Raw genomic sequence first — 26523 nt, 5'->3', positions numbered from 1 at the left:
GTGTGTGTGTGTGTGTGTGTGTGTGTGTGTGTGTGTGTGTGTGTGTGTGTGTGTGTGTGTGTGTGTGTGTGTGTGTGTGTGTGTGTGTGTGTGTGTTTGTATGTATGTATGTATGTATTGTGAGGAGACAAGTTCCGCCATACAGAGCTATGCAGTATCTCAAACTGTTCACTATTTACTATCACCATTCCCTGTGAAATTGTCCTCATCGTTCACTGCTCATAGAATTGCAAATTCACACACTGATTGTTGTCTGTTTGTTTGCTTCCTTGTTCTTGATTTACCCTACTTTGCACAAATTTCATATACAACGAATATAGTACAATAAGCCACGAATTGGGAATGAAACATCGAGTACGATCATTTCATCCGTTAGCACCGTCAACTGTATTTACAAGGTAAGGATAGACTTAAATTGAATTTTGATTCAGTCTTGAGCTCATCCATCTATGAGAGGTCATCTCTAGTGCCACAGCTGCGGTAATTCCAGCTCTCAAAGTGTATATCATGATTGCTGCTGTTAAAAAGCTCGTAGTTGGATCTGCGTCTCAGGACCTAATTCATTCATTGGATGAGAACTGGGCTCCTAGCTAATACTGCCAAATTCTCCTTACGTTACCTTGATCATTGCGTATGGTGGCTAACAGATTTACCTTGAAAATAAAAGAGTAATTGATGTGGGCTGATGACTCACACTTACTAGAAATTTCTTATTCAAGGGAAATAATTGCAATTCCCAATTCCGATCGCAGAGAACTTCCAAACATCACAGACCTGTTACTACTCAACTTCATGTCGTTCTAAAGGAGGAAGGGATGGACGAATTCGCTTTTATTTTCAAGTACCGCCACACTTGAAAACGTTTCTGGGATTTAGACCGAAATCAGTCAAGACTGCGCTTTATAACTAAGGCCGGAAATGCTTATGAAAAGTGATGGTGATGATGAAGAGCAAAGATCTCATAGATTTGAATGTGATCTTTCTAACTATTAAACTTTCTTGAAGCTAAACTGTCATAGCTATGAGCCATCAAACATAAGTTTAGCCCATTAATAAGCAGTATCAACTAAGATTACATGCATCTCGCGATGATTAATCAGACAATTCGATGCTACCGCAAAGAATTATTTGTCCCATCGCCTTAATGAGTTGATGGAAGCATCAATACTACGCCTTGCAAGCTAGGCCATTGACCTTTCCTGTCATAGTTCTGTGTATTATTCATTTCTCTTAGGCCTTTTTGGTAGTGCTTCACGTTAAAAACCGTGTGATTTAATGAGACCTCATCCGACGACTTTGTATGTTACAGTTATGACTCTTTTGAGGAAAAAGTAGAAAATTGCCTAATTAGGAGCATGAAATAACATTGTACAATCAAAAATCAGATTAGTAATCAATCAGCAAATTCGATCAATTATGTTGAGTTTCGATGAAAACAAATATTACAAATGCATATAAGCTGTTCAAAATAATTGCACGTATATTTGGAACGGGAAAAGATAGTTTTGAAGAATTTGAAGGGGTCTGACATGGAACGATAAGTTTTAAAAGAAATTTGCTAACTGAAAAGTACTAGAACGAGATAACTACAACAAAGCGAAGGATGACTATTTGCTTTGGACTACCTATTGACCTATCGCATCGGATATTTTCTCTTTTTCAGGGAGCTCTTTGGTCAGTGAAGGTTTTGGGGGGAAGATTTGTTTACAAATGACTGCCTACTACCAATTTGACCAGTTTGGACAACAGCTTCCAGCAAATAAAGTACTTCTAATGAATGTCTCTATACATGATTTCATCAATCATTTCACTATACTGCAATACATAAATGATCAAATACGATCCTATAAGAATTTCCTTCGAACTAAAAACAGCTCGACTTCTTTTGGAATTGAACAACCTAGTGATTCCATAACGCTGCTAATCCGTAAGTTCTACAGTAAGCACTGTCGACAAGATCGAAATATTTTTGTAATATAGAAATATATCGATATAATCAAAGTTTCTTGCTATAGAAATATCTCGGAATAACTGAATTAAATCCATAAAATATAAAATTATAGTATAAAAGTTGCTTAAACCCAAATGTTTGCCAGAGAAATGATTCATTATAAATACAAGAAAAAGTTCAGTGTTTAATCTGTCCAAACTAATGAAGAATGAAATTGCTATGATGCTCATCAGCCATATGATTATCAAGAATCATTCGCATCAGTCAAGTTCGATTTTTAGAATTCATGTTAATTCTTCGGAACTTGAACGGTAAACTGAACGAATGAAAACATAAAACCTTGGAATTGTTCACTATCGCCAATATAATATCAGAATGTCGTGATCAAGTACAGAAATTGTTTTGTTCTTGAAGACTAGAGTCAATCTAGCTCGTAAAGAAGCAAAGGATATCTTTTAGAGAAGATCTGTCACCCTGTTTCTTTACAACAACCCGAAGAAAAATATTAGGACCTGCTTTCAGCAAAAGTTAATCTTCTCAGACCACTTTATTTATTAAAAAACGATAAGTTCTAATTACGTCTTCTAGACATAATTTTTATGTTTTCGTGTCCCTTTGCAATGGAAGACTCCTCTCGCCATTCCCACGTTCCTCACACTTACCACTGACCTTTTGATAAAAATAGGATTCATTTTTCATGTTATCCGCGATCATTACGATACACTCCTATCATAGTAATCTATCGAGATTACGTCACAATTGGCAAACTAAACTGAGAACAAGAGTTCAAAGGCGGTTTCTTTCAAGCATAGGAGTTTTTGATGGTCCGTGGTTGTAAAATTGGAATGTACTTAGCGTGACTTAGTGAAGCTGGCTTCCGTGCTTCTCCGTCCGATTTTTTGATTGCAGGTCATTTTTAATGGAACGTCAACAGAACCGCTTATTTGTACCATACAAAGCACTCGGTGAGGTTTGTTCATCTGTTCCACCTGCTTTCCGGGTACTTCCAAGGAAACGAAACGAAAGTTATGTTATCTGTGCTGTCGGCAATGTTGTGATACAGTACCTTTGCGAAAATTTACGTGTGATATCCGTGAGCAATGTTCTGCCAGCTCAAATCAACATAGTTGCTGCCGATTCTCGCTATATTTACGCCGCCATTGGCACAAGAATAGCCATTTTATATTTAGCCAGGTATTTGAACTCAAGTTCCATTGCAGTATTTTATTTACCGAGATTTACTTTAATCGAGTGCAGGCAGCTGTACGCAAAAGTTAGGCGTTAAAATATTTATTTTCCAAGAGAGGATTGTTTGTGCATAGACTTCAAATTTTTTGGCTTGTTTTGTTCCTTAAATTCTCATCCCCACTATTTATTTGGAAAGTTTGGATGGGCAGGATTTTATTTTAGGCAAGTTAAACGATGGTTAGAGGTACCTAATATTGTACGTTGGCTTCTTCCGTTTGGCGACGTTCTGGTGGTTGTGGACACGGAAAATTCGATCCATGTGGTGGATGTTGAAACTGGTGACGAATTGGTGTTGATTGAAACATCCGGACAGTTCGATTGTTCAGCAATTACTCATCCAGCTACTTATCTTAACAAAGTGCTGCTGGGATCCAGACAAGGTTGATTCGAGTTCTGTAGTGGGTTCAGTGGTTATCTTGATCAAATTACATTAAAAAAAAAGGATCTCCAGTGAGGATGTCATAGATTTGAAACCACGTTGAATAATTTTTAACCTCCCTAATTTGATTTAATCGAACAACCTATCTTAAGGGACATTACGTATTATTAATATCAAAACTGGCAAACTAATTCATGAATTTGGGAAATTGTTCGAATCGGAAATAGCAGTTCTGGAACAATCACCAGCCATAGATATCGTCGCTGTTGGATTAAGAAATGGTCAGATTATACTGCATAACATTAAATTTGACGAAACATTACAAATGTACATGCAGGATGCACCAGTAACATCAATTGCGTTTAGGTCTTCTTTTCGAATTTTGTTATTTTTGATTTGCAGGAGTACTTGTGCTCCCTCCAGAATCTTTCCAGTTCGACATTCTACTTCCCTTTCAACACAAAATTCTATATGCATCATCAGATTTGCTGTGTACGAATAATCTTTTCAAGTTTCAATTGTGAGGTTTCTGTCTAAATTTTTTTTTTAATTTTGGGATTTCAGAACAGATGGTGAAGAGACAATGACTACAGCATCAGAGAATGGAACACTGGCAATCTGGAATTTAAACAAACGTTCCCTAGTGGGACAGTTGCCTGATGCGCATCGTGGCTCCATCACGGGTATATATTACATTAATGGAGAACCGTTGATGATTTCAGCAGGAGTTGATAATACTTTAAAAACATGGATTAACGACATGGGTGATGGCATGCCGAGGCAATTGGTTTTGCGCGATGGACATCAGAAACCAGTTACCGCGGCAAAATTTATTGATAGCGAAATGTGAGCTTCTAATGTTATAATTCGCACATAATATTTTTTTATTTTATATTTTTACCTGCTTCTTTTTAAACGGAAAGAAGATACTCGCAATTTATTTCACCAAATATATCATTGGTCTCATGATTTATGTTTTTAGTAGGAATCAGTTTTGTTTTTTACTTTATAACTATAATTTTTTCATAAAGATTTTGCTCTGCAAAACCTTCGTATAAAAATGAAGTTTTTTAAGTCGATCAAATTTCTATAATTGATAAAGTCAGGGAATTTCAGTATTCTTTCATCTGGTTTGGATGGTTCTGTAAGGGCATTCTCTGTATCACGTGACACACACAGACAGAAATTAGGAAATGCTGGTACTATGTCCAGGTAATTTCTGTTTATTTTTAGCTTGCGTTTCATTCTTATACTTATTGTGTTCCATTTGTTTTTAAATTTTGTTCATTACCTGACCCATTGTATCCTTCCACGTTTTTTAATATATCCCTTCTGATTCTTCAGAATGAAAGCAAAGAAGAAGAAGCGTGATATTGAGAGTATTAAGTTGAAGCCAGTGATTGAAATGGATGTGGGATTAGCGAGGGAAGCAGCTTGGGACAACGTTATGTGCCGTCATATTGATACAGCCCCGGTGACGACATGGACCACAAGAAAACAAACTCTTGGAACATATCGCGTTCGTCCGCTTGAAGTTTTAGTATTCATTTTTGGCGTTTTACGTAATGTTGCAAATTATTCACTTCACATAATTTAACTTCGAAATTTATCATTTTTAAATGTTTCTACAGGAAGCGTTGATTTTAAGCCAAACATCCAAAATATAAATCCAAAATAGCTCTTCTAAAATTTATTTTTTTTAGTTGCTTCATAAGAGGTTCGTGACTAAACCACATCTCGTATTTGCTTGCGCATCAGCGATATGTATCTCATCTTGTGGTAATTTCGGTTTAGTTGGATACACAACTGGCCACATTGACTGCTTCAATTTGCAAAGTGGACATCACAAGAAAACTTTCCTTTGCAGTAAAAAAGACGAAAAAGCTCACCAGTCTGCCGTTCGAGGACTGGCACTTGACATACTCAATAGGCAGCTGGTAAGTGATGATTTTGGTTATTACTGGTGTAGTTTTACCAAAAACTGAAAATATTTCCCAGATAAACGCAGAACTACCATATCTGCCCATAGTTGTTTCTGTCGCCGAATTTCTTAATCTCAGACTTGGGTAATTAAACCTTTGTTCCTCAAAACTCGGTGATACAGAAACGAATTCAACAATTATAATATCAATATGAACAAAGGGGGGATCAAAGCCAAATGACGCCCGTTATTGTCTTCCCAACCGACCTGTTGGAACACGTCTTTCGAAAATGATTTGGCGCTCAGGACCTTCTTTTTATTGCTGCAATTTCGCCTGATGACTTTCGCCTGATGACTTTCGAAGTTTTTCCGACATTCCCGACTGAAGAGGAATATTGCCCTTAGGAGTTATAATATTGGTGTATTTTTTTTTTGATTTTCGGTTTGAATTCAAAATTTCGGTGTTTAAATTTCGTTGAGTAGCATTCCTAGTTCCTGAGGCTGTAGATTCTTCTTGTTGATCTGGGTTTTCCAGTGGTTTTTTAAAAGCTGTCGGTTGAATTCTCGAACTTCCTTCAACAACTATTTCCAGGGGGTACAGTACATTTACTGGTCTACTGAGAAGTTTCCCGTTGGGCATTTCTACCAGTGCGCTTCCTGTCACTCCGTCTCTACCTTTTCTGAGTTCTTCTATCCTTCCCAACTTCCACAAGCCTCGAGGCGTTTCTGGTTCATATACTAACACAATTTCGTCCTCTCTTGGCTTACGATCCTCTGTGCCTTTAGGATTTACGTGTTCTTTTTGAATTCTTTCCTGAGGCTCGTTAAGTAGTCCTTTCTCCATGTTTCCCAAAATATATCGAGTACTTTAAGCGTTCCCAACCAGTACTTGATCATTCGTTCCCTTGTATCGAAGTTTTCTGGTTTGAATTCGTTCTGTTCGTCATCAACTGTTTGAATAATTGAAGAAGCACTAGGATGTATAAAATCGATTGGGCATATTATCTTACAGTCATCGAAGTTAGCATAAGTCAACGGCCGGGTATTCAGTACATTTTCGTATCTCCACGATCAACGTCATAAGTTCTCTTTCCCCGTAACAGTTTTCTTCTAATAGCTCTTATAGCCTTTTTGGTCAGTCCTATCAGTCGCTCGTAGAGTCCGCCAGTCCAGGAAGCACTCGCTGTTATATTTTCCCAAACCATTCCCTTTTCTGCCAGGAATTCACCTATTCTGATGTGTTCCTGCTTCTTTATGGCTTTGAAAACTACTTGGAATTGGCTTGCATTGTCGCTCAAAACTCGTCCCGGATAGCCACGTCGAGAAATGAATCTCCTTAGCACCTGTAGAAAACTTTCAACTAACAAATTACAATCTCAAGGTGAATTGCTCTTGTTGTGAAACATATGAATAGGGCAACCCATCTTTTGGTTACTCCAACTTCGGTTTTGATGGAGATCGAGCCAAAATAATCCAATCCGATTTTTGCAAAGCTTCTTGAACGTAAAACTCGTGATTCAGGAAGATTCGGCATAGCTGGTGGTTTAAATGGCTTAGCTGTCCAACGTTTGCAACCCGTGCAACCTGCTATAACACGTCTTACCTCCATTCGTCCTTTCGGTATCCAAAATTTGCGCCTAATTTCCGAAAGAACATGTACTGTTTCAGCGTGATGTAGCTTTTCATGTTGTTGTCGAATCAAAAGTTCGGTAACCACATTATGCCTCGGTAAATAGATTGAATGTTTGCTTTCCTCGTCTAGTTCCGAATTTTCCAATCGACTTTGTGATCTGCATAGCTTTCTGTCATCGCAGTATAAATTTCATTTTTCCTTTTCTTCCTCATTGAGTCTTTCTTTCTGCGTTTGTCTAATTACCACCCATTTGGGTAAGTTAAAGTCCTCCGACGTTAGTCCTTTCACTTCTGCCGACATCGGTTGTATCCATGCTATCTTACCCTTTGTCGTGAGTTTAATAAATTTGAGGCCCAAATGGTGGTTCTTACAAGTCTGAACCACTTGCTGAACCGACTTCCATCTATAAGAGAAAATTGTGCTACCTCGATTGTTTAAGAGGCGACCTTTGCAACGATTCGTTCTTCATCTTTAAATTCTATGGACTGATATTCCCATTGGGGCCATCCGCTTTTGGTACCCGTTAACCACGACGGTTCTTTCCACCATAGCTTGTATTGTCTAAGCTTTATGGGAAAAAATCCTTTAGTTGCAATATCGGCTGAATTATCTTCACTTGGTACATGTCGAAATGAGAAGTTTACCTTTCTTATTTCTTCTACTCGGTTTTGTGTGAATTTGGGTAGTAATTTCGGTCGATTTTGGATCCAATGTAACGCGCCTTTTGAATCCGACCTTAACATTACTGGGGTTTTTCCCAGACTTAATTGCTTTATAACAAAATTGGCACTCGTACACCAGTAAGTATTGTTAGCACTTCCAATCGTGGTTTACTCATACCTTTGATTGGAGCGAGTCTTGATTTGGCGAAAAGTATTGCGCTGTTCCTTTCGTTGACATGTTTGTTTAAAATGTATACAGCTTCTGAATACAGAACACTTGATGCGTCTGTGAAGCATTTTTGTTAATCTGAGAGCATTTTTGTAACCAACCTTGGTATCTTGATAATATCTGCGGGCCATTCCTTTGTAAGAGATCGTCATGCTTTATCATCCTCATCGAGGGTTTGGTCCCAAGAATTATTTCTTTTCCATAAATTTTGAAGAAATAGTTTGAACTGGATCATTGCGGGAACTAAAAATCCCAAAGGATCATATTGCGAAGCAACAAATTGCAAGATACTTCGTTTGGTGAGTTCATATTCGATCCATAGTTTCAGCGTTACTCTGATTGTATTTTATCATTTATCCAAGTGATGCCAAGAATTTTTACTGCACCTCCTTCGGTTCTGTCTTGTCCCGATATTGATATTTGTCTTGTCCCGTTTTGGTCATTGGAAAGAAATTCTCGAATATTCATCGCCGCCTTCTTAAAGATATCCTTCACTTCGAGATATTTATTTATAGCTTCCCTTGTTCCCTTTGCTGACAACATGACGTTATCTACATATAAATTCCTCCTGATCTCTAATTCTGTCTGGTTTCCGATCGTTTCTAGATGATGATTGAGTGTTGCTGCTAGCAAAAACGGTGATGATATTACTCCAAGAAGTCTTCGAAAACGATAACATTTCAGGTTTTCCTCGATAACCGCACATTTAATATCATTTACCCAGAGGAATCTGGTACAGCTCCTGTCGGACTGATGCAGTTCCAATTGTAAAAATGCCTTTTCGACGTCGGCTATGATTACATTCTTCATCATTCGAAAGCGCAATAGTATTCCTACTAAATCTGGAAGCATGATAGGTCCGCGGTATAGGACTTCGCTTAAACTTCTTGTTCCCTTGAGGTGCGTCGAAGCATCATGGACTTCTCCTGAGTTTTGTTATAGGTTTGTGCGGGGATATTACCTCATGGTGAGTTAGATAGCAATTATACCCTCTTGATCCATATCAGGATGCACTTCCTCAATTATGCCTTATTACAGTTGATCCTTAATCGTTTCGTTGTACCATTGAGGTATCTCTTCGTTGTTCTGAAGTCTTCTGATCAAGGTTTTAAGACGTCCTAAGCATAGTCCATAATGGCTTTTTAGTTTATCTTTTGAATCTTTCCAAGGCCAGCAAACTTGGTATCTCCCATCTTGTTTCGTTATACTTTTCTTAAATTACTAAAAGGCTTGCTCATTATCGTTTTCGTTCGGCTGGTCTTGGATACCCATCACTTCTAGCTTCCAAAAGTGGTCGATGTCATTGTGGTTCGTTACGCTAGCCATGCATGATACGGCTGAGGTTATTGGTGTAGCTTTTGCAGCCTTTGGCAGCTTGTAGAGCATTTCCTTTGAGATATGCGATCAGATAATTTAATTTTTGAATATCGGGTATTTTTTGAAGATGCACTGTGGCATCAAAACTACCGCAGAATTCTCTCCATAATTTCGGGTCACCACTGAATGTTGGTAGTGGTAACTGTGGCAAATTTACTGTCTGCTGAGATATTTGGGAGGGCTTCTTTCGTTGAAATGGTTCGTTATTTGTATTGCTTTGCTGTAGGCGCTGTACCGCTAGCTTAAACTCATCCTTGTACATATCTAGAGTTATAATAGCTTCTTGACCGTCATTTATTAAATTTAAAAGACCTTTATTATCGTCGACCATATCTGCGTATTTGTCTTCTTCCTTTCTTTTCTGCGCAGTCTTTTGTTTCTGATATACTCCAACCACTTTTCGTTGGTTGATCCGAGTGTACCAACATAGAGTTTTAGACGCCTTATTTTTTCTTCTATGGTCCTCCTCTTGAGTTCAAATTGCTGCCGCTTTTCCTCCACCGATAAATGTTGATCAGGAGGCGTTATGTCCATTGTTTTTGCTTCGTCGAGAAGATTCTTCAACTTTTACCTTGCCGGTTGAGCACTTTTGGTTGTAGTGTCCGACATTCCCGGCCCGTGGCACCAGTTTTTTGTCGCCGAGTTTCTCTATCTGAAACTTGAGTAATTAGACCTTTATTCCTCAGAACTCGGTAATACAGAAATGAATTCAACAATTATAATATCAATATGAACAAAGGGGGGGGGGAACCAAAGACCAAATGACGTCCGTTATTGTCTTCCCAACCGACCTGTTGGAACACATCTTTGGAAAATGATTTGGCGCTCAGGACCTTCTTCTTTTTATTGCTGCAATTTCGCGTCATGACTTTCGGAATTTTTCCAACAGTTTCGTACTTTTCTATCCGATTGCTAAAACGATGTAGTAATGCATGTGACACCTAATTTATTATTCGAAATAAGTTTTTATATTTGAGGTCTCAGCTGAACATGATGGATTTATTCGATTTTGGGATTTCCGCAACACGAAGTTGGTAGCTGAAATGCAAGTTCCATCACCAGTTGTACGATTTAGCATGAGTAACAGTAATTCACTGTTAGCTATAGGTGTAGGAAGTGGTGCAATCGGCATTGTAGACATTTTGTGCCGAAAAGTTGTAAGGATCATTGATGGAGCCCATCGATCATCGCTTACTGCTTTGGGATTTTCACCTGATGGTAAATGGCTTGTCAGTGCTGATGACGAGGGTTTAATTAAAGTTCGTGTTTTTCCTTTGTTTTTCTAATGCTTTCATTTTTGTACTTTATTTTGAATGTTCGAAATATGTTTTTATAAAAGGCATAAATTTGTCTTACTGCAACTATCAGTTATCATGTTCTAGATTTGGGATCTTGTTACGAATAGCCTTATTGATGTTATCAAGTGTGAATTGCATTGCATATCATTTTGCTTCTCACCAAATGGAGAATATTTGGCTACATGTCACCATGGACAAAAGAGCATATATATTTGGGCTAATAAAGTATGGTTCACTCCTGTGAATGCTTTGAAAGCACTACCATTGGATTACGTTCCCGAGGATTCTTTAGCTCTACCCGTGCTAAGGTATGCTTATTATCGAGTAAACACCAGAAGTAGAATTTGTGTAATCGTGAACAAAACGAAATGAAGAATAATCACTATCTAGTAAAATTCGAAGCATAAAATATTGTTGCAGAAGAAGAAAATGGGTAGTTTAATCTTCAGTTGTAAATATTTTTGAATAGCACTGTGTTACGGAATCATTGAAGCAGAACAGTTTTAAATGTGCGTCACAAAAGTTTCTCTTTAGAAATTTGGAGAATGAAGTGCAGTGTTCAGTAGAAGAGGTTGAAGTGCCTATGGAAATTGCATGTGAAAATATACAGAAAGTGAAGCAGGTAATGTTGAGTTTTAAAAAAATTCAGTATTTTGTGAACGAAAATTGGTATTTTCTGATGTGCTGGTACTGTACTTTTTGATTCTCGCATTATTTCAGGTTTTAAAATTCCATTGAAGTTTTCTGGGTTAGGTTGATTTTCACAAATTTAAAGTGAAAAATGAGAGAAAGTATTGTTTTTTCAGTGTATGTCATAACAAATTAATTAAGGTCGAAGGCCTTGTAACTTTATCGGGTTTGGCACCTTCACGCTGGGTGAATTTGCCATATCTAGATGTAATTCGAGAACGAAATAAACCAATCGAACCAGCGCGAAAACCAAAAACTGCACCGTTTTTCTTACCAGCAATGTCAACACTTGATGGTTTCGAGTTTGAAAAGGTGAACGTTGGTGACGATGATGTGGAGCGACGCAATGTATTAATGGCGAAACGAAGTGTCCTGGAAATTGAATCTTCTTTCGCACAAACTTTATTACAGTAAAATCTTTCTATTTTTCGAGAATTTTTTGTATTTAAGTGCTTCATTTTTCTATTCGATATATTAGATTGACTTTTCATGAGGATTACATCATGTTTTATCAAACTGGTTTTAAGAAACCAATGAGTAAGCAGAAGCTCAAGCAAATCTGCTTATTTGCAGGGCTTCAGACGATGCTGATTTCATCACTGCATTTGAATCTTTGAAGTGGATGAGTATCTCCACGATAGATTTCCAAATTCACATACTGCCGGAAAGAGTGAGTTATGATTTTTTGCCCTTTTTTTGATTCTGCAAATTTGAATAACTCACTTATTTTCAGGGCCTCATGCATACTCCACCATTTGAAATTTAAATTAAACCAGTTAAATGCAGGTTCCAGTAGGAATTTTAGATTCGGGATAAGTGTAAAGATTGTAACTTCGTGTTAAAAGGGATTGTACCTTCAGAGCAGTGAATTTCATTTCAGGCTGTGAGCAGTTTTTTGAAAATGCTTCTCACAGTTCTCAGGAACCATTGTGATTTTGAACTTGTCCAAGCCTACTTAGCCACTTTCTTGAAAATCAATCGGAATAAGCTGTGGGTTAGCTGTGGTAAAGATGATGATTTGGACAAAACATTGGGCAAATTAGCTGATGAACTGAAGAAGAGTTGGGAAGAAATTAATCGATTGATGCTTCATAATGCTTCTTTACTGCAGTGGATAAAGACAGCTCTGTTGTAGCAGTCTTATTATAGAAGTTTTATCGCAGGAGTCAAATTTAATTGTTATTGTTCTTGTTACTGTTGATTTTATTGTAAATATATTAGATATGTATGGGATACTTATGTATAATTTTCCGAATATTATGTTTTGTTTTTTGACTTATGAATAGTGTTGAATTACATTTGCAGAATAACGGTTTTAGTCTTTTGCACTCATTTTGCTTCGTTTATGCGCATGTTACCATAACATTCTTCTGAAAATCCTTGCAAGTGTGCTTACTTTTTGGTATTATTTGCGTTTTCATTTGATCCTGAAGTAATCCCGTTTATGTGCAGAAATGGATCAGCTTTCTGAGGTGGAATCCCTGATCTTTCCTATTTTTATAATAAAACAGTAGGCTTCAGATGAGATTCGTGTGTCCTAGTAAATTAGTTGATTTCAGGTAGCAGAGAGCTTTGTTTTTAGGCTCCGATAATTTGCCGACAATAATGTCTAAGGAAAATTGCACGAACGGTGCAGTGGCAGTCATGTCAAGTGGTAAATTTTTGTCTGCTTACATAGAACTCTTATCGACATGGGAGAGCTATGGTGTGTTTGCTAGAGAAATGATTCATTATAAATACAAGGAAGTTTTGATTCCTTTTACTTTCATATTAGTCCACTTTTATTTTGTAATTTCATTTGTCTGTAATTTATCTTTCTGATGCGTCTTAGAGTAGATTACGATTACTATTGTCAATATTCAGGTTATTCATTTCAGATGAGAAGATTGAGAAGAAGCTTAGTAGAAAAGAATTGAAAAAGCTGCAGAAGAAGGCGGAGTATGAGCGTGAGATTAAAGAAATGGGTGGTGCAGTTGAAAATCGGAAGGAAAAAGAAGCAGTTGAAAAGAAGGGTTGTCTTTTCATACTTTTCATCCATACGATGTACAATATTTTCACGACATACTGTTTAAACCAGGGTAATGGAAGATCCGATATTTTTGAAGTGTATAATTTATTGAAATCTAAACACTGAACAGACTTGCACTTGGTATTAATTTTTATTTGCTATTTGTTTTTGTATATTCTAATGTTTAGACAATGGTGGGATTGGGTCAGGTGCTGAACTTGGACAGCAGTTTTCCGTTTCGCAGCAAGCGAAGTCCACCGGACAACGGAATCAGCTTGAAAATGCTGTCGACATTAAGGTAAAAAAAAGATTTTAAGGTTTGAGGGTATTAAGGTAAAAAAGAAAAAAGGAGAAGTATCTCAAGGAAAGCATTCAATTTTTCGTTTTCTGCTTAAATTAAGAGGTTATTTTGCAGAGCTTTAGGATTTTCACACAAGAAAATCACGCACTTTCACTTTAATCTATTGGTTTTAAATTTTTATTCCTGACCTGAAACTTTTATTCCTTATATCCTCACATTCTACAACTTTGCATAAAAGATGTACAAAATAAAAGATACACAAAAGTAGCATATAAATTTCATTGCAGTAGGTAACTGTGGTCACTGATTTTAAGGTAAACGTCCGTTGCAGGTAGAAAACTTTGATATTGCAGCTCAAGGACGAGTTTTGTTTCACAAAGCTGAGTTAACAATAGCTTTCGGAAGGCATTACGGTCTCGTTGGCCCAAATGGGTATGCCGTAAAAGTTTTCAAAGTTTTCAAAAGTCTATGGTTTTTCATATTTTTCACCCTAGTATAACTATTTTACTACTTTACAGAATGGGCAAAACTACACTTTTAAAACATATTGCTGCCAGAAGATTGGATATTCCACCAAATATTGACCTTCTTTATTGCGAACAAGGTGTGTTATAAAATAAATTTAGTACTGATGAAGTTCTTGTTACTTCAGATTTTGTTTCCGTGGGGATTTTATCAAGTTTGCATACTATTGATTAGTTCCGTATATTTCAGAAATTGAAGCTGACCATACCCTAGCTATTGATGCTGTTGTCAAATCAGACAAACAACGCCTTGCTTTAATGGAAGAGGAGGCACAGTTGATAAAGAAGCTAGAAGAAGGCGACATTTCGGTTGGCGAACATCTGAGAGAGGTGCAATTTTTGAAAGTGAATTTGAAGCTGCAATTAGGAATGCAGCGCGAATAATTTATTATAATTAGTAGGAATGCAGATAAAATGATTGAAATCCCAATTTTTACCAAAATAGTTGTAATATCAATTTTTATTAAAAAGTCTCCAGAATGCAAAATATGCCAGGTCACTGATGAACTAAAGAATATAAATGCAGACGCAGCTGAACCAAAAGCGCGCCGTATATTGGCTGGTCTCGGCTTCACAAAAACTATGCAAGAAAAAGTCTGTTCTTTTTTATCATCTGATACACTATGTCATAAGTCTTTAATCAAACCTACATTTTAACTTTTTTAGCCAGTTGAAGCATTTTCGGGTGGTTGGCGTATGCGTATTTCATTAGCTCGAGCTCTTTTTTTGGAACCGACGTTGTTGATGCTCGATGAGCCAACCAATCATCTTGATCTGAATGCGGTCATTTGGCTCGATAAGTTAGTTTAAAATTTTCACAAATTCTTCTTCACTAATTAATAAGTTCACTTGTTCTACACTTTGTTGGCTTCAAATTAATCTTAAATAATGACTTTCAAATATGTTTAAATTGAATTGAACTCCAAATTCACTGTCGAAAATCTTTTATTGCAGTTATTTGCAAACGTGGAAGAAAACCTTATTGATTGTCTCACATGACCAAGGTTTTCTAGACAGTGTGTGTACAGATATTATCGATTTGCAGGATCAGAAATTGTATTACTATAAAGGGAATTATTGTAAGTTCTGGAAGTTCAGTTCAGCTATCACAGGCTTCTCTGCACTTTCTGTGCAGACTATGCCGTTAGCAACTAGCTGCAATGGAAAAAGTAGAAAAAGTTCAAAATAAGCTGTTAAAGTAGCTATATAAAACCGATGCAGGACAGGCAAAAAAGCTCTACTACAAATTTTGCAAGACATTTTGTGTGGCCAGTCAAAAAGAAATTCTAGTTTAATTTTCGAAATATTTTTTAGCTGCTTTCAAGAAAATGAAAGATCAGAAGATGAGGGAACACATGAAGGCTTTCGAAACTCAACAAAAACAATTAGCTGCAATGAAGAAAAGTGGCAAAAGTTCGAAACAAGCTGTTGAAGAAATAAAAAACCGATTGCAAAACAAGCAAAATAAAGTTACCAAAGGCAAGAAAGGCTCCACCATTATGGCATGTGAAGGTAATTTTCGCGAGGTGCTTCCACTAGCTTCCGGTTAGATCAGGAAAAAAGATTCACGATGTTAACTTTCTCATTATTTGGTTGTTTAATGAATCTATTGAATATCATTTGAATGCTCAGTAATGCATTCCGGCGCGTGGTGTTTGTTTTAGCTGATGCAGCACCAGTAGAATTGCTACAAAGAATTAAAGAATATAATGTGAAATTTGCTTTTCCGGACCCTACAAAATTGCCACCTCCAGTGCTTGGATTACACGGTAACGTTTTCAATAAATAGTACAAATTTTCCATTGGCTTTGTGGATTTGGTAAAAAAAAAATTGATAGTATTGTAGTAAAAAACTCTGTTGTAATGTTTGCCATTTTTTGCCATTCTTTCTTTGTTGATCTTTTTTCAACTCAGTTCTTTACAGGTGTAACTTTTGGTTACAAAGACCAAGTGTTATTTAAAAACCTTGACTTTGGTGTAGATATGGATTCTCGTATTGCATTTGTGGGGCCCAATGGTGTTGGGAAATCAACATTAATGAAGTTATTGGCAGGCAAAATCGAGCCAGTAAGTAAAAATTCTTTAATATTGCTGTAAATTTTAAACAACAGTGCTATTAGGATTTAATGTTCATATGATAACCGAAGAGGACTCAATAATTATTCAAAGAAACCTGGTCGAAGTCATTGGTAGTTTTTTCTTCAATAAAATGTTTTGAATTTAGCAACAAGGTGAGGTCCGGAAGCACAGACAGCTACGCATAGGATGGTTCGATCAGCATGCGAACGAAGTATTGAATGGCGAACAAACTCCAATCGAATATCTTTTCACCAAATTTCGAATTGACTATCAGGTTAAGTTTTTTTTGCGGAAGATTTAAAAAGTATTCATCTCTACCGTGAGTCTGACATATTTTTAAATTATCCATCTTTATGTTCAGAAGCAATATGTATTCATTGCAGGATGCGAGAAAACGATTGGGTACAGTAGGTCTTCCTGGCTCCACACACACCATAAAGATAAAAGATTTATCTGGTGGACAAAAATCTCGTGTTGCTCTTGCTGAATTGGCTTTGGGAGCTCCAGATGTGCTGATATTGGTAATCTTTTTTTGTATTGTTTATCTTTTTTTGTTTTGTAAAAGAAAATCGTATTGTTATTATTGAATAGAATGCAAAACACAGGAAGACTAATGTTTTTGGTAATCGTAAATGGTTGATATTTGTTGTTTGAACGGGCCCAATCCTATCACTCCACTGTTTTTTGCTCAATAACACTAATAATTACAGAATGACTAACTTCGAAATCCTGCTCCTACACCAACTTTGGTTGTCTGTAGTGTTTAACAGCTTAATGTGATACAAATACGCTAATAAGAATGAGCCTTGTCACCACTACTTTTTATACCGCTTTCCTTTCCGTAGTTTTGCTCTTCTTGAAGCAGTGCTCTCCTTCCATCCTCTTTGCTCCATTTAACGGATACAGATAATAAAATTTGTAAACGATGAAAATACAGTGATTATTTTATGGTCTATAGAGATCTCTTTATTTTTGTATTGTTCCTTAAGTACTGTTTCCGCATTACTATGGAAAAAAAGTCCTCTTCCAGGACGAACCTACAAATAATCTGGATATTGAATCAATCCATGCATTAGCAGAAGCAATTGAAAACTTTGGTGGTGGTGTCATAATGGTTACTCACGATGAACGTTTGATCAGGGAAACAAATTGCCAGTTATGGATTGTCGAAAACTTGGTTCGTTGTGGATCTTTACCTTCTCCATTCAGTTGTCCATCTTTCTGGTATTTTGAAGTGATATATTATGTCCAGATGTTCTGATATTCGGAATGATATTTTAAAATGTATGAACCAGTTGTCTCTTCACGATTGCTTACTTCAATGCAAGATTTAAGCTAGATATTTAAATATTCGTCGGTTTACTACCAAGTTTAAATTACAGGGCGTTGCTGAAATTGATGGCGACTTCGAGGATTACAGGAAAGAAATCCTGGAACAACTTGGAGAAACGTCATCGCCTCCAGAACGATAAATTGTTAACTAACTTTCATTCCACTTTGAAAGTTTTTTCAAGTCGATGACTTGAATGACCGGTTTTCAGTTTTCGGGAGTAAGATTACACATTTCCTATTTGAGCCACAGTTTTGATCCATTGTCGACAGGTCTTTACTGTTTGCTTTGTCTGACGTTCTCTTTGTTTTATAGTATTTCCGAAAATGTGATGAACTTCTTTAGTTCACATCGAGGCTTTTCCCATTCTTTTTCTTTTTTCTGAGCAGGCTAGTTTTTCAACTTCTTGTCCAACTGAAGACGGACAATAGGAACACTGTTTGTCTTTCCACCAGCAAAATATGCTTGTACCTTTCTAATCATAATTTCCAAAGTCAGTCATTTTTGTTTCATTTTTGTTTTTGTTCCTCATGTTTTGTCTACTGGGACTCACTGAAAGCCTTCTTCCATGTGATGAAATGAAAACATTTACTTAATTTGGCCTTTCATTCACTTTCAGTTATGTGATTGAATCTTGAATTCCAAAATTCCAAAAAAAATTTTCGAAAACAAAGAGTCACTGGACTGAAATAGAGATTGATTTTGTTTTGGGAGATTGATTTTTGTTTTGGGTAATGCTGGCAAAATTCCTGATGTTAGAACTTTTTTGCGCCTAATTTTTGCAAACTTCGATCTTAATTCCTCGACTTCATTTCGACATTTCAAAAATATAAGAACCTAACAAATGCATTAGTGACAAATCACTTAACAAATCATGTCGATAAAGGCGTTACAAAAAAAAAAAAGTGTATAATAAGGTGAAAACAAATCGAACAAATTAATCTCAAACTTGACTTGAACAAGAAAGAACAGAAAGTACCGAATCCTTTTGCTTCCATATCCACCAAAGTGAGCAAAAGCAAAAGGCAAGTAATTTAATACTTTTGAATGTTAGGATAGAATAGAATGGATAACTCTTATTTTCGAGTCCATTTTAGATACAGAAAGAACATATAGTTTGGCTCGGATTACTTTGCCAACATAGATAAAATGAAAAAGAAAGACAACAGCAAAGAAAGACGAATGGTAACCCTGATAAATAGATACCCAAAGATCAGAAGTAGAGAGTCAAGTCAAATTGGCATGGATTTGAGTCGTACCGTGAACTAGAGTCAGTTCTATGCGCTGTGAAAGAAGCATGATTTTGGAGGTCAAATAAGAATTTAGCTTTGTTAACATGTATTTGATATTGATACAAAGGTTTATGCAAGTTTCGAAGTTTTCATAATTCAACAAATTATATTTTGCAGTTCAAACAAGAATTTAACTTTGTTAACATGTATTTGATATTGATACAAAGGTAGTTTCAAAGTTCCCATAATTCAACAAATTACTGGAGATTTTGATTTATTTTAGAAATTTAATTTTGATTAGAAGGTGTTTAGGAACTATTAATGAATGATAACGGAATAGCAAATCTCCAATCAATTTTTTGTTTTTTTCCAAGCAAATCGGCCGGTGATCTTACCATCCATCTGATTCCGTATCAATTTCCTGTCTAAAACTAACATAGTTCTGCTTTTTCCCGTTCAAATCATGAAAGCCAAGACAGAAATGAAAGGGCAAAAAATAATGAAAAAAAAAGAAAAAAAGGATGAAAGAAAAACTGTGAAAAGCTTTTCGGACAGTTAAGAACACCCAGTATATGAAATTAGTATTAGTTTTACGCCACTTGTTTCAAGTTCTTGACTGCGATTGGAATATTTCAAACTTAGAACTTTCGAAGAAATCATGGTCCTCACAAGTTTAGGTCTAGCGTAAAATGTTCGTGTTCTGGTATTTTAACATTGCAACCCTGTCTGACTTCTCCGAATTTGTTAAATTTAGCTTTTCATTTTTTTGTGGGAAAAGACCTGTCGCACTCTTTCGTGACCTGGGAGAGAGATTTAAGCATGGTGAAACATACTCCTGAGATTTTCAGACAAACTGAGAAGTTATTACTATTTGTTTGTCGCAAGGATTTAAGGTGAACGATTTGAAAGCTTTCATCTTTCGGGATATAGCTGTTGTTGATTAGACTTGTGCAACACCACGTAGTTGTGTACATTAATGATAGCATTTCTGATAAGCTTCATTACTTCTAGATATTTCATCCCTTACTAATTTAATTAAAAATTTAATATCCGGTATACTGCTATTCATATTCCCCTGCTTTTTATTTTAATAAAGCCATACCTGAAGTGCGATAAATTGCTTCGCGTATTAGTCGCCGTTCTTCAGGTGATGCTGGCGAATAAATCAACGGTCGTTGTAAATGCTCTACCCAAGCCAGTTTGGAATTGCGATCCTTACAAGTGAATACAACTTCTTTACCGATCATTATCAATTTCCATGAGTTCTTTAGATTTAGACCCGTGGTAGGGTCTGGAAAAATTGAAATGAAATCAAGTTTTATCCCTTCAAACTTTAAGCCGTATTCATATAGAGCACTCGACAGAACGAATATAAACATCCGATTTATTGAGTAAACAGAAAAATGGGCAGGTGAATGTGGATGAAAATAATATGGTTAGTTGAGTATTACTTGAAGGAAATGTCCATTTCTCTGGAAACTAACCTTTTCCATCATCACAATTCAGAAATGTTACTGAATCGAGAGAAATCCGGTCACGGAATATATAAAAATTACGCTTGATGAGATCTTTTTTGCATATTACCAGTGATTGGTCAAATAAAAATAGCAAAACGTCTTTATGCCAAATGATATTTCCTCCAATAACAATGCGACAGTATACTTCACCACCATGTATCATTCGACTGTTAGTTTCCACTAGGTCTGGGCCCTGAATTCAATCTTAGTTTTCTTTCAGTCTCAACAACTCTCAACGATTCCTTCAATTTGTATAACACTGCTAATATTACAGAGTTAAACACAGATTTTAGAATGATATATTCTTTTTCCTTCCTCACTTTACGTCTTTTTGTTTATACTTGGAAAGAATAGTATCTACCCTCCATCCTTCGACATTCATTTGCCATAAGGCGATCTGTTGTAGACCTTCTAATCGTCGTTTCTTTTCATTTATTGTAGCAGCAACATTCTTCATCGCAGATACTGCAGCCTGGAAATTGCACGATTTTAAATGTAGTTAGACATGAATTCTCTTTCAGGAATATTTGCATGGAAACTTCAATCCATTTGGAAAATCCCAAATATTAGCATATATTCTGTATAAACAATCGAATTCATCTTCGAACTCCCTTACCTCTACTGGTTCTCTGTCGATGTGTGATAGTGGCGTTGCTTTCAGTAATTCTGATAATTGCAACGGGTAACGACATATCCTTTGCACGGGTGCTAACAAAAATCCCTCTAAAGGTAGCTTTGGCATTCCTCGAAGAAGTCGACACGCCTAAATTTCTCACATTTAAGGCAAAAGTATCTGTAACAAAACTATAGAAAAATCATATAAAAACGACGAATTTAATATTTGACGGAAAACGTAAAACGTACTCTTTGTCCAGAACTTAAAGAGTTTTGACAGAAAATCCGGAAATACATGTAAAAGATTTAAAATGGACACACAAATCAGGCGGGCATTAGCGACATTATTGCAAAAAATTCTGTTATTCTCAACCGAGTGACACAATGTTTTATAAAGATTATTTGCAAATTACTTCGAAAAATTGATAATAATGAAGTTGTTCGGTGAGTGCTACCAGTTCTGCACTCGAAACAGGCCGGTTATTGCAATACTCCGAATAAATCGAAAATTTTGAACGCTGAAAACAATATATCTTGATATATTGTATGTCAAAATACTTAGAAGACAGAATAATTTTCGGAGAGCGATAGAAAACGGTAAGCAAAAGTCACTAAGATTTCATTCAATCACCGCAGATAAATAAGTCATTTTAAAATCGGTCCATTCATTTTAGTTTAATTTCATTTCCGCTTCTGTAATCATGAATAAATTATTCAGAAATGATTTAATTCTTCTGAAAATTGTTTTTTTTTTTTTTTTTTTAGTCATTAGGCCTGCTAATGTCTTCAACAATAAATGAGAAAGTTAACGTTTCGAAGAAAAATGGCGCCAATAGCAGAGCTTTCGGGAACATTTTGATTGAAAGCCAATTCAAGCTCTCGAAGGAATTTACAATGTAGAGCATAAATGGATTCAATGTTGCCAAAAAGGCGTTGTACGCGAGCTGCCGAGAATAAGTCATTACGACGACGACATTGTTCCGTAAAACCCTGCAAGTGTGTCATGCGAAGTGTATAAATTGCAGAATCATTACAAAAATAAGTATTTTGGAATTTCAAAAATACCTAAACTACGCAATACAACTACGCTAATCATAAAACGGCTATTATCGGCATTGGAAAGTGATTAGCAACAATTTGCAAATTGACAGCTATTTAATCCCTATATTTCCGAAAAAATAGTCTAAGCTTAACTTTAACGATAGAATAATAGTCCATGGTAGTGTCATGGAGTATTAATGAATGGATAAAACTAAAAATCTTTACCTGAACAATATTTTGCAATAAATTGACATAATCACGTTCAGTGTGCATTAATTCTTGAACTATTTTTGCTCGCAAAAACCTCATCGACTGTGGGAAATAACTTAATGAAAGAGTACCTGAGGTTGATGAATTGCCACTCAATATCTGAAATATTGTAATATTAGTTTGTATAAAAATATGTCGTATTTAACTTTAGACGTTGTTTTTCTATGCCTTTTTGCTGTATTTTCGAAAAAGTTTCCTACTGCTTTTAATTCCTGAATTCTTCCGGTGAAAAACAGTCTGATAGGGTGAAAAAAACTAACCCTGACATAAGATGATGGGAACCATCCAACCCTTTCGCGACAACTGCCGTACCAAAGTTCTTCATGTGATGAGTAATCAAGCACTGAGATAATATCGCCAATTGCAAATGGTAATTCATTAGGCAATATTGCAACATGATCCCAAACTGCTTCAGCCGACAACAAACACTGAAAAATTTCCAAATTAATTTGCAACATTTCATTCCATAACTGAAAGGACATTATAAGTTATTAAAGAAAATAAATAATAGTCTAATAATAGTATTCAATGTAAATGAATTCAGATAAGTAGTTCTAGGCTCATTTTGATACTTCCATTCACGATTTCTCTGATACTTTAGCAGAAATAAATAAAGTTGTAGAAAAGCCATCATAGTAGTATCAGCAGGAATGAAATTAAAACTTTAAGTTCTACTAAACTTTCACACAATCATACCCACTCTATTCTGCTTACACTAATTTTTTGGATCAATCTGTTCCGACAAATTGGAAAGATCCTTTCTAAATTGAAAGTTTTCGTTTCTTAAAAATCTTTTCAGAAATTCCAACACCTGGTCATTACCACTAGACATTGTACTAGAAGTGGTCACAGACGACGACGCACTGTGTACAGAACTACGAACGCTATTATCTTTGGTTGAAGAGGTAGTATCTGGGGCACGAATTTCGCTGAACAGAGCATATGCACTCATTCGGGATATATGAGATGCTGTTACTGATCCGCTATCTGGAAGAAATCTTCCATTATTTTACTTCATGTTTTTTCTAGGCCTTATGAACTGATAAGATGAGGCTATAGGGTTTAGCTTTCTTATGCATAACCTAGCTTCCTCGTATACAGCTTGATTGTTCTGTATACAATTTGACTTAGTTAACATTGCACTTCTCTAATCTGAACTTATTTCTACATCCTTTTTCAAATTTACGATTCTGATGGATTCTGATAATTCAAGCTTTCGTTGCTTTTCGTTGTCTACTCTTATAACAACTCTTAAAAGCGTAAATAATTGCACCGCTTTCATCGTCGCTATCGATATGAATCGGTGAATGTACTGGATGACTACGTGATCGTTTCATCGCATTGTTATCATTCTTTCGTATGAGACGTGATTGTATTTCGAGCTACAATGAAAAGTATTCAATTTTAATTTCAATTTTCCATCTCCAAATTTTCAATTCAAACAGTTTAAAATTGTCATAGACTTCAATTTTAATTTTATAAAACGTTTGCTCTCAGAGTAATCTTTGTAATTTGCAGAATTAATGAAATTGATATTTCTATCTAAAAAAAATATTTAAGAATTTTTCTATTTCAAAATTTAGACAAAATTTTAAAAACGCACAGTAAACAATTGTCTATTTCATCGGATAAGCAATTTTACAAATAAATCTACAAGAGTTAGCCATGGAGTCATGTCATATTATTGACTTGCTGCTGCCATCCATTTATTCGTGACACTGCCATTAAGTGAAAAACAGTCCTATTGCATCAAAAGTATTTAAATTTAAATTCGAAAGAATATAGTTTTGATTCAAGTAATTCTAGAAATGTTGCAATTCAAATACTCTCTGAAAGATAAATAACCTAACTTATTTCCATCATTGTTCAGAAGAGATTTCAAGCTTTCAGATTTTATAAGTATGATTTTATAAATGTAAATGTTTACAAAAAGTATTTATTTCTTCGATAACAGTCAGTCGTATTATAAATGTCATCTTATCCACTCCTACTACTATTATTTACTCATCCATTGCTTTATTGCTTCTTTGCACAATAACAATAATAGCAATGATAAAACGAAGTATTCTTAGTGAAATATAATGACGCACTTCAACGGACACAACAGATGTATCAGTTGTCGGGGAATAATCATAAGTGATAAAGATAATTAATTATGCGACACCCATCCTAGACAGATAAACTCTAAAACAAAATTGGCCACGAATAAAAATAACTGAATAATTTTCTCTCCTACTTTTTGCTCCATTTACTAAATTAATTCTTCAAAAGAACTAAAATCTGAGGATGTTTAACTTAAAGATGCGGAGTGTATGCAATTTGGAAGGTATGTAAATATAACCTGTTTTATTTTTAGGTTTTTATTTTTCTTTTTTTTTTTTATTTTTCGGCGGAAAAGGTATTCTATGATTTACAGCAATGAGTCCAAAAAAAGGTAAAATAAGTAGAAATAGTTTAAAAAGGCAAGTGTGCAAAGAAATTTCGGGATAATTGTAGCGAGGCAGAAGAATGTTACTACTATTGCAGTTAGGTATTCGAAGTGCTGCCAGCTATCAGTGGTTTAAATTTGTAGAGAGGAAAACAACTGTGAGAAACCAATATGTACAATACATTTCTCTATTTAATCTGAGCTTAATTCTCTTCAGCCAACCATTATACCTTCTTTTACTATTGTTTAACGGATATGCCTGAAGTCACAAAATGCAATTTACATCAATTCTTCTTCCATATTCGAATTATATATCATTTATGACTTACATATTCATTAACTCATTTATAGCTCATAAAACTCTGCAATATTCCATTTATTAATTTATAAAGCTTCAATTATAGGTTATTGACAAATACTGTAAGATTTGAAGCGCTTAAACAAGCTGAAAAGAAAAACTTTTAAGAAAGTGGTACAGTGATTGGCAGATATTCAGTAAGCACAAGTTTCAATAATTGATTAATTAAGAATATTTTCAAGTTATTTTAAAACGCAAACGATGCGAATGGCATTTTATGTAATGGATATAAATGAAAGGAAGTAGAAAGAGAAGGAGAAAAATGATTGGTGTCATTCCAATAATTTATAAATTCACTTTACACTATAGCTGTAGTGATTAAAAATAAATGTGAAGTGAAAAATAGGACAAGAGTAAACAAAGAAATGGGAGAGAAGGAAAGGTACTTCCTGTGGAATGTGAAAAATGTAGAGGTGGAATATATTTGATAACATTTACCATAATTTTGGTTGGGTATGATTGAATGGAATGAATCAGGGAAGAGTTAATTTCATCATTGATAGATTGTCGAAAGATCTCACCTCATGCTTTGCTTTGTAAATTCAATTTTCCAAGCTTCTCAACATGAATTTCTTTAAAATAATTGAATGGATACTTTATACAACAGTAAAGAATTTCTCTGTTCTATAAAAATATTTTCTTGTAATTATGGGTTGAAATGTGTAGCAAATTTTTCGGAGATGTTGAGAAAATTCGAAATGAAAAGATTATAATGACTGATAACTTTAATGAGAAACAAAGTCTTCTGTTCTATAAAGATAATCCATTCCTATAACTCTCTGCTCTATTAGGATAATGTTATCATATGATGTTGACAGCTGATGGCAACAAAAGAAAGGTATATTATGGAAGAGACATGAACACTCCAAAATTTACAAATGAAAAGTATATGAATTTTTTCAAACAACTAAGTAAATTCCAATAATATATTTCTTTTCCTCCAAGGAAGTTTAACATAAGCTATATTTTATCAATGATTCAAAAGTTTGTAAGAGAAGTTGTCCGAGAATATCAAAATACTTCTGCTTAATAGGTTCAAACAGTAATTTTATGATGATTTCGAAGTCATTATTTCTTGCTTGTGAGGACAATTACTTTGTTCATTTTATTTGCTGCATTTTGTTTACTCTTTCAATAATCCCTCTCCGAATTTTATTCTTCATTTTCACCCCTTTTTTTGATTAACAACTTAAAGAGATTAAAATGACCTATTCATAAATCGCTATCAGGTATCCCAGTTGGTTTTTGAATAATTTTTGACAATTCACGAAGAAGAGAATATCCCAAAAATTAAAAAATTATTTAGCTATCCTCACTTTTTATTACCAGTTACAAGTCCTTGACATGCCGTTTGCGCTAACAGCTAGAGTACCAGAAAAATCAAAAATTTCGGAATCAGTATACCTGGCTTGTATTTTCTGTTCCAAAGTTG

At 35.3% G+C, this 26523-nt stretch overlaps 5 protein-coding genes across 5 annotated transcripts; 4 read left to right on the top strand and 1 right to left on the bottom strand.

Annotated features, from left to right (window-relative positions):
* Positions 1-342: 342 nt before the first annotated feature.
* Positions 343-594, top strand: LOAG_03854 (hypothetical protein; the record flags this gene model as incomplete). Its single annotated transcript, XM_003139391.1, has 2 exons — positions 343-398; positions 468-594. The coding sequence occupies 2 exons, from the start codon at positions 343-345 to the stop codon at positions 592-594; spliced, it is 183 nt and encodes a 60-aa protein (XP_003139439.1).
* Positions 595-2870: 2276 nt separating this feature from the next.
* On the top strand, positions 2871-5563 carry LOAG_03853 (hypothetical protein; the record flags this gene model as incomplete). The annotated part of the gene is made up of 7 exons (XM_003139390.1): positions 2871-3145; positions 3362-3579; positions 3731-3944; positions 4143-4424; positions 4695-4790; positions 4923-5097; positions 5282-5563. The coding sequence occupies 7 exons, from the start codon at positions 2871-2873 to the stop codon at positions 5561-5563; spliced, it is 1542 nt and encodes a 513-aa protein (XP_003139438.1).
* Positions 5564-10443: 4880 nt separating this feature from the next.
* LOAG_03852 (hypothetical protein) lies at positions 10444-12523 on the top strand (the record flags this gene model as incomplete). Its single annotated transcript, XM_003139389.1, has 6 exons — positions 10444-10659; positions 10783-11006; positions 11233-11320; positions 11530-11798; positions 11962-12058; positions 12269-12523. The coding sequence occupies 6 exons, from the start codon at positions 10444-10446 to the stop codon at positions 12521-12523; spliced, it is 1149 nt and encodes a 382-aa protein (XP_003139437.1).
* A 246-nt stretch (positions 12524-12769) lies between these two features.
* Positions 12770-18274, top strand: LOAG_03851 (ATP-binding cassette). The gene is made up of 16 exons (XM_020446429.1): positions 12770-13042; positions 13266-13400; positions 13585-13694; positions 14029-14129; positions 14216-14301; positions 14412-14551; positions 14717-14815; positions 14888-15021; positions 15176-15300; positions 15536-15733; positions 15886-15990; positions 16146-16288; positions 16446-16574; positions 16684-16821; positions 17331-17477; positions 17683-18274. The coding sequence occupies exons 1-16, from the start codon at positions 12994-12996 to the stop codon at positions 17770-17772; spliced, it is 1929 nt and encodes a 642-aa protein (XP_020303229.1). The 5' UTR covers positions 12770-12993; the 3' UTR covers positions 17773-18274.
* Positions 18275-19944: 1670 nt separating this feature from the next.
* Positions 19945-23642, bottom strand: LOAG_03850 (variant SH3 domain-containing protein; the record flags this gene model as incomplete). Its single annotated transcript, XM_003139387.1, has 10 exons — positions 19945-20153; positions 20347-20572; positions 20741-20851; positions 20996-21142; positions 21408-21512; positions 21805-21984; positions 22261-22404; positions 22566-22733; positions 23117-23292; positions 23579-23642. 10 exons carry the CDS (start codon positions 23640-23642, stop codon positions 19945-19947), a joined length of 1530 nt encoding a protein of 509 aa, XP_003139435.1.
* Between the last annotated feature and the right edge of the window lie 2881 nt (positions 23643-26523).

The sequence above is a fragment of the Loa loa genome (assembly GCF_000183805.2).
Source record: "Loa loa unplaced genomic scaffold supercont3.6, whole genome shotgun sequence".
Taxonomy (NCBI): Eukaryota; Metazoa; Nematoda; class Chromadorea; order Rhabditida; family Onchocercidae; genus Loa; species Loa loa.
The sequence above is the reverse complement of the archived record's forward strand: the minus strand, read 5'-3'. Positions and strand labels throughout refer to the sequence as shown.